The sequence below is a fragment of the Impatiens glandulifera genome, chromosome 2, assembly GCF_907164915.1.
Source record: "Impatiens glandulifera chromosome 2, dImpGla2.1, whole genome shotgun sequence".
Lineage (NCBI taxonomy): Eukaryota > Viridiplantae > Streptophyta > Magnoliopsida > Ericales > Balsaminaceae > Impatiens > Impatiens glandulifera.
In genome coordinates, this window is record NC_061863.1 from 55,448,836 (window position 1) to 55,461,801 (window position 12,966).

A 12,966-nucleotide genomic window follows, 5' to 3' on the forward strand; every position below is an offset into this window, starting at 1 on the left:
TAAAATATATTTATAATTTATGTATAAATATATTAATTAGAATTGAGGATTTAGAATTATTTGTCATATTATTAAATTTATTTTTTTACTTAAGAAAACAAATAAATATTATAGAATTGTAAATAATATATATAGTGTTCTAAGAAGTAGAGTACTTAAATGTTCTTAGAAATAATAATAAATAAATAATAACAATTAACAAATTGGTCTAAGGTACCATGAGTTAAAATCCCAATGTGAACAATTATTTTTATTTTTAAAGTACTAATACAAAAGACATCCAAAATATAATCAAGAAAGACATTGTCTGATGTTATATTTTTGAATATTACAAGTCTTTTTTTTTTTTTTGTCAGATGTTTGGATAATTTTAAACTCGGGATTTAAGTGTTCTTATATTTTTTCAAGAAGTTGATATGGCCGAGTTGGTCTAAGGCGCCAGATTAAGGTTCTGGTCCGAAAGGGCGTGGGTTCAAATCCCACTGTCAACAATAATTTTTTCCCAACTATTTTATAAAATAATATCATTAGATAGTATGAATATTATTAGTATCTACTATACATGAGACTCATAATATATAGGAAAAAAGCTCACTTAGACGTATGTACTTGTACAACTAGCTTATTTAAACGTATGTACTAATAAAATGTCATTTAAACGTACGTACTATCAAAAATTGGCTCATTTAGTCTCTTTTAGTAACCATGGTTAACTTTTATATTTAAATTTATATATTTATTAATTAAATATTAATATATTTTCTCTCTCTTTCCTTTTTATTTATTATTTCATTTATTACTAATAAATGAATCCTCTATTTTTTTTATTTTTTTTATAATTTTTTATTATTTCTATATGAGTATTTATGATTGATTATTTTAATTTTATTTTATATATATGAGCATTCATCATTAATTATTTTAACTCTATATTTCTTCTTCTTTTTTATATATATTTTTTATATTTAGATTAATTATTTTAAATTTGTTTATCCCAATAATTGAATATAACAATGAAAATTCTTTTAACAATAAAAATCTTTCACACAAAAATAAATAAATTAAGAATTAAGAATTGAATAATAATAAAAACTCATTCATCAAACACCAAAAGAGTAATAATCAAATATTAGACAAAACAATTCATTTACTACTAATATAAGTCGTGAATAAAAATTAAATAAAAAATTATTAATTTCATTTTTATTTATATTAAACTAAATAAGAAAAAACTTTTTTTCATTTTTATTATATTAAATTAAATAAAAAAAACCCTTAAAAAAAATATTACAGTAAAACATAAAATTCATAAATAAGTTGTTAAATTTTTTAAAAAAAATGAGAATTTAAAAAATATGAGAAATAAAAACTAATAAAAAAAGAAGATGAAATATAAAAGAGAAATTAATATTAAAATAATAAAAAATTTAAGAATAAAATAAATTACTTAGTTTAATTAATGAAAAAGAAGGAGAGAGAAAATGTATTAATATTTAATTAATAAATATATAAATTTAAAAATAAAGGTTAACCATGGTTACTAAAAGAGGCTAAATGAGCCAATTTTTGATAGTACATATGTTTAAATGACCTTTTATTAGTACATACGTCTAAATGAGCTAGTTATACAAGTACATACGTCTAAATGAGCTTTTTTCCTAATATATATATATAACTGTCCAAAATTGTATTATACTTACTCAATTATATTGTTGATAAAAAAATAGCAATAATATATTGTGGGAATAATTTTTTATATGAATATTATTAATATATACTATACATGAGAATAACAAAACGTGACGAACTATATAACTTCCAAAATGGTATTATACTCATAATTATATTGTTGTGATTTTCTGTATCATATAATTAAGAAAAAAAACTAACATGACATGAAAAAAGTAGTGCACTAAGACAGAAAAAACAAAATTCCATCAAATTTTCTCGAAAAATACAAATTAAACTACTAATATCATTCTTTGTATATTGGATTTATTTGAATAAACTAAAAGTTTATTTTAATAAACATGATTCTCAGAATTTTTTGGATAATTATTTTAGAGCTAGCTAATCATCATTCAATTGTTTGGTTGTCTTTATGAGAGTTAAATAATTATTTAGAGTTTTTTCTATTTTTTTTTATCTTGAGTTTATTAATAGGTTGGCTATCATAACCTTTTACAATCACAATTCTGTTTAATGATAATATTTTATTTTAGTGAGAATCGAATTTAAATTTTTTAATTTTTTATGTAATTTTTTTTTTATCAGTTAAACTATCTTATTGGGTTAATTCAAATAATATTTTTTTGTTTGTTTTAATACTAGATTTTATAACTAAGTATATTACTTTTTATTAATTTTCAATGTCAACAAGTTATATATAGGTTAAAACATGATGTAAAATTTCTGCCCATCATAAAAGAAAAATACACTGAAAAGGACACAATTTGTCTAGCTCATTTTTACTTCAAATATTCAATTTTAATTCTATACTATTTTTTGAAATGATGTTTGCAAGATAATATTTTCTTCTATCATTTGATATTACATGCATTATTTTTTGTTTTCTTCAATCTTACTTTTGAACAAATAAGTTGGAACTAGTGGACAGATGTATGTGCAAACAGATTCGCATTTTCCTATTGAGTTAGATGATCATTATAAAAAAAATCACCATCAATTCTATAATTTGAACAAATATTAAAGATCTCAAATTTATTATTGTTTGTAGTTACAATTTTTTTAAACATAATTTGGATTTTGAACTTATAGATTTTAGAAATTAACATTAAAAAAAGATAAATTATATGTGTAATAGATTAATCTCAATTTCATTGATTTAATATTATAATATCTTTTTATGTATTTATAGTAAAATGAAATTCAACAATAGTAAAAAGATTAAAAGTTGGCAATAATAAGTAATAACTAGCAGCAAGATTATGAATCAGTAAATATTTTAACAATTTTATCTCACTGTCGGATTTTATAAGTTGGTACAAGTTAATACGGCCGCTTATGTGTTGGTTAGAAATATGGCGGCACTTATATGCGCCGGTAAATCCTTTGTAAGCGCCAGCATTAATTCTTTTTGGTGCAAATATGTCACAACTATTGTTGAAAAGGACAACGCAAACTTATATTATGATTTTAACTGTTAAATCTTTCTGACTATGTGATTTTGGCGATATATATTGGTCGAAAAATAAAATATATAGTTGTTTCTTTTTTATCGAGGTGAGCTGCCCTTACTCGGGATACCTTTAGGGTCGTCCAGACTTCATATTTCTAGCATTCATAAACTTGTCAACCATCCTACTACCCATAAATTGGGTACCGTTTCGGCCAATGGTACCATTAGTCTTATTAATGTTGTCTGGCTTAGCTTGTTCGGTAGCTGCTGGTTTACGTCCCCTGGTCACACTTGGAGAGCATGATTGTCTGCTCTTCATTGTAGGTTTTCGGATATTGTTATTTGTGTCATCGCAATAAGATCCCGTCTTTTGACCTAGAACTGTTGTCTTTTGATTGATAATTGCTACTCCTGTTGTAGTTTTGGATCCCACGGGTCGATCCCTTGATGTAGAATACGATCGGGTCGATGTCCTTATATTACTAGTGGGAATTGTCGGTTTTACCCCTGATCCATTTGTTAATGATTTTTCTTCCCCCATGCTTTTGGAAAGACTTGTGCCATTGATCATGTTGCTCATTTGCTTTAGCTTTCCATTGGTGTTGTTATTGTCCATTGATTTGTTCAGCTTTTGAGTGTTTCCAATTGATAGTTTTGAATTTGAAAAAGTATTAATATTGACATTTCTTTCTTGAGACGAGGATGAATTTGTTGGAACCCTTGGTGTTGGTGTGACGGATCTTAGCCTCGGAGGAGCTTTCACTTTTGTAGCCAATGATGTGTCGTCAATTATTGTTTTTGTTGGTGTTGTTTTCGATGAATAATTACCTGAAAACTGATGTTAATTTAATTGTTAGTAGCTATTATTCCAGAGATGTTATTTTACCTGCCATATTAATTGTAACAAAAAAAAAAATGAAATATTAGTTTTTTGATTAAAACAAATTATGAATGGATACTTACTCTTGAAAGGGGCTGGAGAATTGGGAGTTCACGTTGAACAACTAGAGTGTGCCCATTAATAGCATCTGTCTCTAGCGATGGAAATAGAGGCGTCGCTGGTGGAGTCTTTAACCTTGTAGAAAAGAAAAACACGGAGAACCGAAATAGTTAAACGATGGGTAGAAAATGTGCATTGGTTTGAAGTTTGAACTCACCAGTCATAGTCGTTTTTACTATCAACTTTCTCAGCAAGAAACTCGTATCCTAAAGACGAATGTGACGGTCCTTTTGGTAAATTCCCATGTGCTGTAGATAATCTATGGTACAATGAGTAACCTTAAAAAATAAACACACATTTAATCGTTAGTCTTTGTTTTCATTCAAGTAAATGTCTCAAAGAAACAAATGAATGGGAAAATTCAGATCATTAACGACAACTTTTAATTAAGGTATATTTGACTGTACAAATCATCGATCACATGTGGAATGCGTTATTTTTTTATTCAGATTGTGTTCTAGCCAGACTTTAAATCTTTAATGGGTTTAGTCGAAGTTTAGTCATAATGAATTTTTTGATATACTCATCTAAACAGAGTTGGCCCTGGATTTTGGGTTGCCCAGGCTTTATCTTCCACTGCTAAGCTATAAAACTTTAGGTTTAAAATAATTATAACAAATTTAATAAAATATCATACTAATTTTAATAATTGGACTACCCTAGGAGGTGGGCTGCTCTAGCCCAAAGGCTTGTCAGACTTACCCCAGGACCGGTCTTACATCTAAATAACGGTGTGCTAACTTAGGGTGGTTACTAGGACTATTATTTCATAGAAAATTTATAGATAAAATTGATAACTCCTCGATGATATAGACAATATATTGTTGACCGAATCTCGTTATATCTTGTGTCATAACTCTATACTTATAATATCTGTTATGATATCCATAATAATAATATTTTTACCGTGTGAATGTAATCAAGTTTATTGATAGGTGAACTACCGTAAATTTATATTTTTCTTAATTCTTAAAAAAAATAAAAAGTAAACATCTATGGACTAAGATTTGAGTCTTGATGGCACGACCTATTTGAAACTTTAAATTTTTGTTTGAATGGTAAATTTTATTTTTTATCCTTTCAAAAGAAAACTCTCCTAATGAAATAGAGTTAATATAAACTTAAAAAAGGTAACATAGAAATATAATTATGCATATGAAAGTGAGTTACCATCAATAGAATCATCAGAAACTGGCTGAAGAAGACTGACGAGCCGATCCTTTTCGCGTTTGTGCATCTCAGCAAACATCGCCAGTTCTTCGTCTCTTGTTTCCTTCACTACGCCCTTCTTCTTCGTCGGAACCGGCGCCTTACCAGGCACCATCTTCCGCCGCCCGTCTGTGGCCGACATTTCTACCTTCAATTTATTACAAAACATACGATTTATTAGTTTCCGATCTATCCAATATTTTTAAGGATTTATATATCAAGTGGCAGGCCTCAAGAAAGAGGCATTTGTCAATTGCAAAGATGTTTATGTTTGCCGGCTAATTTGGTCTTTCATGTTAATTATTTAATTATACAAATTAAATAGTACATAGAAATCAACGAAGAGATTAAAAAATATAAAGTTAGAATAGTCATTTGTGAAGACATATTTAATTATTTTGTGTTTGAATTTGGATTGATATTTAAAAAAAAATAATAATCAAACCAGGTAAGAGGCTCTTTTGAAAACATGTAGCTTACTAGTTTCCTTATTATATTTTATTGGGCCCAATTTGGGGTTCTAACATATTTAACAAATTTAAATTTGATAATATAAATATATTATTTATTCAAAAATTTTACCTAAAATTTTATTTAAAATTACTCATATTAATGTATATATTAAAATAATAAATAACTAATTAAAGTCGTAATAATAATATATATATATATTAATTAAAGAATTATTTAAAATTACTCATATCAATGTATATATTAAAATAATAAATAACTAATTAAAGTCGTAATAATAATATATATATATATATATTAATTAAAGAATTATACTATTAATTTAAAACCCTAATTTCTCTTTCTCTACTTTTCAATCCCTCATTATTTTTCATTTCACAACGTTGCGGCGACTCGCAGATCTATTTTTCCATCGCAATCCTTATCGACAGGCAATCCTTACTGTCTATCCTTCTTCGAAGATCGATTGCTTTTTTAAACCCTAGTCGATTTCAATTTCGATTCTTACTCATCTTCACAGATTTATTTCCGTTCATAGATCTACAAGCAAAAGATTCAGGAAGTATGTATAAGGTAAAATCGTCCGTGAACACTGATTTTACCGCGTTTATCGATTTTAACGAGTTAAATCGCGACTTTATTACGATTTTGTTTCTAAACGAGTTTCTTCGACTCTTGACTCGTTTTTGCTTAGTCGCAAACTCGAACGAGTTTACGAGTTGACTCGCGATTTTGACAGCTTTGATTGGAACTATTAATATTAAAGTTATATATTAGAACGGAAAATATACAATTAATATATCCAGTTTATAACCAGGTTTTGTTGGGGGGAAATGATAATTAATAAGTTATCGAGCTCGTAAATTCTCGAGAATAACGATTAATTCTCGATAAACTTTACTGGTTTTTCTAAATGAATTTTAGAAAGTGTCATAACAATAATATTATGAATGATACACATCGGACGACTACGATCATTAAAAGTTCGACGATTTCTCTCCAACCAAATAGTTCACCGAAAAATAATTAGGATGATAACTCAAATATGTAAGAATGTCATATCAGCCGCATAAATCCAAATTTCTCAACAACTACCCAAAGACTTGGGCATCACCCAATGAATCCCAATAATACTCTAAAAAAACTTAAAATACTAGACATCCCTCGTGAATGCAAAAGTAAGTGAGTTATCGATTCAACTTTTTCGCGACATATACGATTTGATTAGCCATAATACTACATTTTTTTACGCACATATCATCTGTTAGAATTTTATCATGAATAACGTTCCATTCAAAACACGAGATCTTGAACGAAATTTTTAACTCTCAAAATTTTTTCTTACAAAATTTTTATAAAATTTTCTGAGCAAATATCTTGTAAAATATGTTAAAATATTATGTTTATGTATAGAAACTTAATAAAGTATGTGAAATTTATGTAAGTAATATAAAATTAATAATGATGTTAATTTTTACAAAGTGTTTGAATGCTTGAGTATGAGAATATTATCACTAACTTAGTCAAATATGTTAAATTAATATATTTATTAAAATTATTTAATTGTGCATATACTTAACAAAAATATTATTTAGTAAATATTTCATTAGTTATTATAAATAAAATATATTGTAAATGGAGTTATATTTTAAAATAAAATTATTGTTTTAAAATATTTTATTTAAAATTATCATTAATTTTAACAATTTATAGATCAAATTATTTTATTACTTATAATCTTAAAATAAAATGATTAAATTTAAAAATAATAATATATTATACATAAATAAATTAGACACCTTTTACTATATATATTCTTCTTATTTCTTTCTATTTTATTTTATTGCAAAATGTATGGAGATAATATTGATATAGTCTTAAACTATACATATTGGGCTCATTTAGAAACTTCTCACTTAAAATTAATTATGATCCAAAAATGTTTTAAATCAACCAGGAATTGTTCCTTCTTAATATTCACCGGTTTTTTATTTGAATTGTCTAGTTAAGGGTGAATTTTGTTTTTCTAGTTGTTCATGGTTGACCATAAAAATCAATTCTGCATCGAATATTAATAAACTCAATTAATATATTTATTTATTTTTAATATTTTTAAGAGAGTTGAAAAATTATTTTTTAATAATAATATAATTTTTTAATATATTAGAATATTAAAAATAGAATTTATTTAACTAATTTTTAAACTTTTTTTTTTAAGAATATAACATAAATGGTATTCTGCATAAATTTTCTAACTGAAAGATAAATAAATATTTTTAATTAGACTTAGACATTAATCCTAATCATTTTTTAATATTAAATTTACTTACATTATTTTGCTCAATTATTGATAGGATAGAATTTAGAATTCGATTTTAAGATATCAAAAATTACTCTTAGTTTTATTTTAGAACGCTGAATTCCGCTTATTTTTTAGAATGCGACTAATTCCGCGATTTAAATATACCGTCTGACGGGCTCGAACTCAAAATCTCATAAAGGCTGTGAATAACAAACTCGCGTTGACTTTAGGCTATAAGAGGGGATCTTATTTAAAATGTGTTAAATTTAAATTTAGTTAATTAATGACTTATTTAGTTATTTTACAAATTAAAAAGAAAAATGAATGCATAACCAGAAAGGACGATTAAGGAAAAGACTCTAATTACTTTCAAGACACAACCGACGGATGAGGTAGATAGGAATAGGACTACATTTACGCTCTTTATTAAATGCAATTTATGTATATACATATTTTTTATATATTTTTTAAGAAAAATAATTTTGAGAGGTAATTTGAGAGAAATAGGATAGCGCGTAAGTAGTAATCTAATGATTTGTTAAAAAAATAATAAATTTTCTCTGTCTTTACTCTTTATCATTTTTCATCGAATTATGTTGTGAATTATCATTTGCTCTTTCATTCCCTTAACCAAGTTGGAAAAATAATAAAAATTGAGGAAAAAGAATCAGATTGTCACGTCATTTCCTCCCAGGTCATTTCTAAGTCTTAATAATCCGTCCTTGTATCTTACCTATCTATCCTGATAGGACCTAAAGTCCCTAACCCATTCATTATTCATTACTTATTACTTGGGTTTAATATTATATATAATACTAGTACTAACATAATTTTAAATTACTATGAATTAAATATATGTAATATAAATTTTATCGTATTATGGTTGAGAATTTTAAAAAAAAATTATGTATTAAACTATTATAAATATTTAAAAAACAATTATATAACATTTTTAAATTATTATTAATTAAATATATATCACACTAATATTCTCAATATACAAAATATATAATATTCCTATGTTGTTAATAAACCATATTCATATGATATGTATTTAACTAATAATAATTTTTAAAAGAAATTATTATATTATTTTTCATAAAAAAAAATATATATTAATTTAATGCATATTTAAAGTGTTAATATTATGACAAAACATATATAACATTCATATATCATTAATAAATAATATTTATATAATATATTTATATAATAATATTTTTTAAAATTATTATGTTATTCCTTAATATATTTATATTTATATATATATATATATATATAATACTTAATTTGATATATATTTAATTAATAATAATTTAAAATTATTTTATTATTTCTTATACAAATATATATATATATATAATTTAATATATATAATTTAATCTTCTCTTTTGAATTCTCAATATTATATTACATTCATTTTGTATGACATGAGAAGTATAAGAATTATTATTAATTTTTATTTTAAAAAAGCCATGTGTATATCAAAAATTGTTTAAACATAATTTTATATTAATAATATTAATGCGATATATATTTAATTAATAATATTTTAAATTATTATATTATTTCTCATAAAAAGTATATATAATAATTTAATATATTATTTCTTTATTTAAATGTTCAACCACAGTTGAATTTGTGAAAGATAAAAATATTTAAAGATTAATATGTGTCAAGACACTATTTATCAAACAAATAGACAATTAATTTCTTAAAATTATCATTTTTACTAGATCTATAATACAATAAAATATATTTTTTATTAATAATAATTCACTAAATTAACTTGAGTGTTTATAAATTGGTAAGTAACTAGCTTGAACATTTTATTTGACATAAGACTAACCATAGTAAAAAATTTCTTACAAACAACGAGCCTAGATCCCCTTAAAGTTCTTTAGCGACGGTAATCTTGGCTCTAGCCACTAACCAATCAACAATATCTCCAAATACTAAGTTTACGGTCTTCTCTTCTTCACCCACCATCTGATGCCACACTCCAGGGTACATTATCATAGTCTTGTCCACACTGGATGCGCGTCGATAAAACTCCTCGGCCGTAGCCGGATCACAAACAATGTCCTCGCTTCCATGAACCACGAGGAATGGCAACTCAACCTCTTCAAACTTCGTCTTGATCTCATCCGCTAACCTAACTATCTCCCTTGCAGTACCTGCCCGCGGTCTCTCCACGTTTTGGGTAGGGTTCGCGAGAATCAGCTTCCTTTTCCACCCGACTTTAAACGACACGTCGGGGATCGAATAACGGGTGGGCACTATCCGCCATGTTGGGACTAAGGCCGCGATAATTGTGAGAAAATATTCCAACGGCCAAGGAGGCTTGAACTTTTTGCAAATACCGAACATGGTGCAATTAAAGACAATTCCATCGTAGGGTCGAGTGATCAAGCCGCGACGCTGGCGTAAGGCCACGAGGAGAGCCATGGCTCCACCGAGGGACTCTCCGTAAATAAAGGAGGGGAGATGGGATGGAACGTGGAGTCTACGGAAGGAATCGAAGAATGTAAGGCAATCCTCGACAAGGAGATTGATGTCGGGGATGTAAGTTGTGAGCCCTTCGGAGAAACCGTGGCCCCTATGGTCAATGGCACATGTGGCGAAACCATGTTTAGCGAATAGAACCGCGGTTAGTTGAAGAACCCAACTTGTCTGGCCGGTGTAGCCATGAATGATGGCTAGACAACCGATTAGGTTTGTGGGTGGCAATGGGATCCACCATTGGGTGAAGAGCTTGAGTCCTTGACGGTTGGTCACAAACTCGTAGTCATGACTCACCGAGTGACGAGTGTAGAACTCGTCCGCGGTGAGAGTGCCGAAAAGACTCGACTCGTTTGAATCGGCAATTGGATGCCTCACCATTTTTCTTACTAATCAAAACCATCTTAACTGATTCACTACTTATAAGGAGTAGAATGTCCTTTTCCTAAGAAACCTTCAAAAACACTTGTAGCCAAGTAATTGTTTGATTTTATTCATAAGTTAATTTATAATACTTATAAATATATAATAGCATGAATACTAAGTCTTTGAACTCATTTATATTTGAAAATGAAAAATAGGTCATTTGAAAAAGTCTAGTTCGAACAAAGTTTATATAGTGTACACCTTTATTTGTTAGAAAATTAAGAAATCTATTCTATTATAGAAAATTTAAAATCAATTACATATGAAATACACAACTAAGGGTGGGTCGGTACGGTATACCTTAATATTTTATCCATACCTTATACCTTACCTAAAATTTCGGTATGCAAAAAATACATACATTTACCTTACCTTAATTTCGGTATACCTTGTTTCGATATACCTTAATTTCGGTATACAAAAAATTCATACTTTTACCTTACCTTAATTTCGGTATACCTTATTTTTGGTACGGTAGAGATATTATACCTTTGATACCTAAAAAATATATTAATTTTAAAAAAAATCAATCTCATTGGTAAGATAGAAATTACATATATAGAATAATATTTCAATATAATTATATTTTTGATATTATTCAAAAATTATATTTCTATAATTAAATTAATTTCAAATCTATTTAATTATTTTCTTAAAAGTATTATATATATATTAACTTATAAAAACTATTTCGGCATATCTCGATATACCAAAATTTTAAAAATCTCATACCTTTACCGTACCAATAATTACGGTATCGGTATCATACCTTACCTTTTTTTCGGTATACCTTAAAAGTCGATATTTTCGATATATTACGGTACAGTATTTTTGATATACATTTAATATCGGTAATTTTTCCTCACCCCTATACACAACTCAATATTTTCATATTTGTAAAAGTTTTGAAAATTATATCATTTGAACCTTAAAATCATTCTAAATATAAGATCTCAAAACACGAGAAATTGCACTTGCAACTCGTTTCAAAAAATTCAATTTATATAATGTCATATGTACTTTACAATATTAAGAATTATTTTATTTTAAGATCATGAAATCTTTTATGCACACAAATAAGACAGGGTTTCGCCTAGGCCTAAGCCCATTCCTGAAAAAAAATCTTCTATCGCATGATTACTCTAATTCTTTTATGGTTCATAACTTATATTTTTTTTCCTAATTCCTTATTTTCTAATTAACATCTTTATCACTTATTTTTCTAAATTTTAAAGAAGTAGAATATCATTCTCAATTTTTTTCCCCTAGTTCTTCTTCCTTAATTTTCATCTTCTTAAGTGATATATTTCGTTAATTTTATTATTTATACGAGGTTTAAAACTGATTTTTTATGTTTGATTGAACGTAAAATCTTGAGAATTTATCATTTTAAAATTATTTATTTTTTTTCTTATTTTTTCATCATAGTAGTTTAATTTTTTTGATAAAATACTATTTCCACTTAAATAATTAAGTTTATCTTAAAATTCAATATAAATATAGAGAGTTAACCTATTTAATTATTTGTTTAAATAATATTTTATAATAATTTATTGACTAGTATGACTATCTCTTTTAACAAAATTAAGATATCAATGCCTTTTTTTTTAAACAAACTAATGTTTTATTTCTTTAGATTCATATACATATCTATCTACTGTCTTTAAAATCCAAAACTAATATAGTATTTCAATTTTCTTTTACAATTTAGTGAAGTTTTAGCGACCATGCTCCAAATGAAAGACAAATGAAAGACAAGTTAAGGCTGAAATGCAGGGAATTTAGTTTAGCAAAGTCCATGCTCCAAATGAAAGACAAGTTAAGGCTGAAATGCAGGGAATTTAGTTTAGCAAAGTCCATAGGGTAGCCAATTTGTTAGAAATCCCCTATCAAAGCTAAATGGAATCTTCGAGATTA

The 12,966-nt window shown here is 26.5% G+C and overlaps 2 protein-coding genes and 1 non-coding gene across 3 annotated transcripts; 1 reads left to right on the forward strand and 2 right to left on the reverse strand.

Annotated features, from left to right (window-relative positions):
* The first annotated feature begins 410 nt into the window (after positions 1–410).
* Positions 411–491, forward strand: TRNAL-AAG. Its single transcript has one exon. It is a non-coding gene; the product is annotated as a tRNA-Leu (tRNA).
* Positions 492–3,269: 2,778 nt separating this feature from the next.
* LOC124924978 lies at positions 3,270–5,490 on the reverse strand. Its single transcript, XM_047464958.1, has 4 exons — positions 5,310–5,490; positions 4,297–4,417; positions 4,103–4,214; positions 3,270–3,974 (listed from the first exon to the last, which is right to left on the reverse strand). The coding sequence occupies exons 1-4, from the start codon at positions 5,488–5,490 to the stop codon at positions 3,270–3,272; spliced, it is 1,119 nt and encodes a 372-aa protein (XP_047320914.1).
* A 4,506-nt stretch (positions 5,491–9,996) lies between these two features.
* LOC124926503 (caffeoylshikimate esterase-like) lies at positions 9,997–11,005 on the reverse strand. Its single transcript, XM_047466739.1, has one exon. The coding sequence runs from the start codon at positions 11,002–11,004 to the stop codon at positions 10,012–10,014; it is 993 nt and encodes a 330-aa protein (XP_047322695.1). The 5' UTR covers position 11,005; the 3' UTR covers positions 9,997–10,011.
* Positions 11,006–12,966: the final 1,961 nt, after the last annotated feature.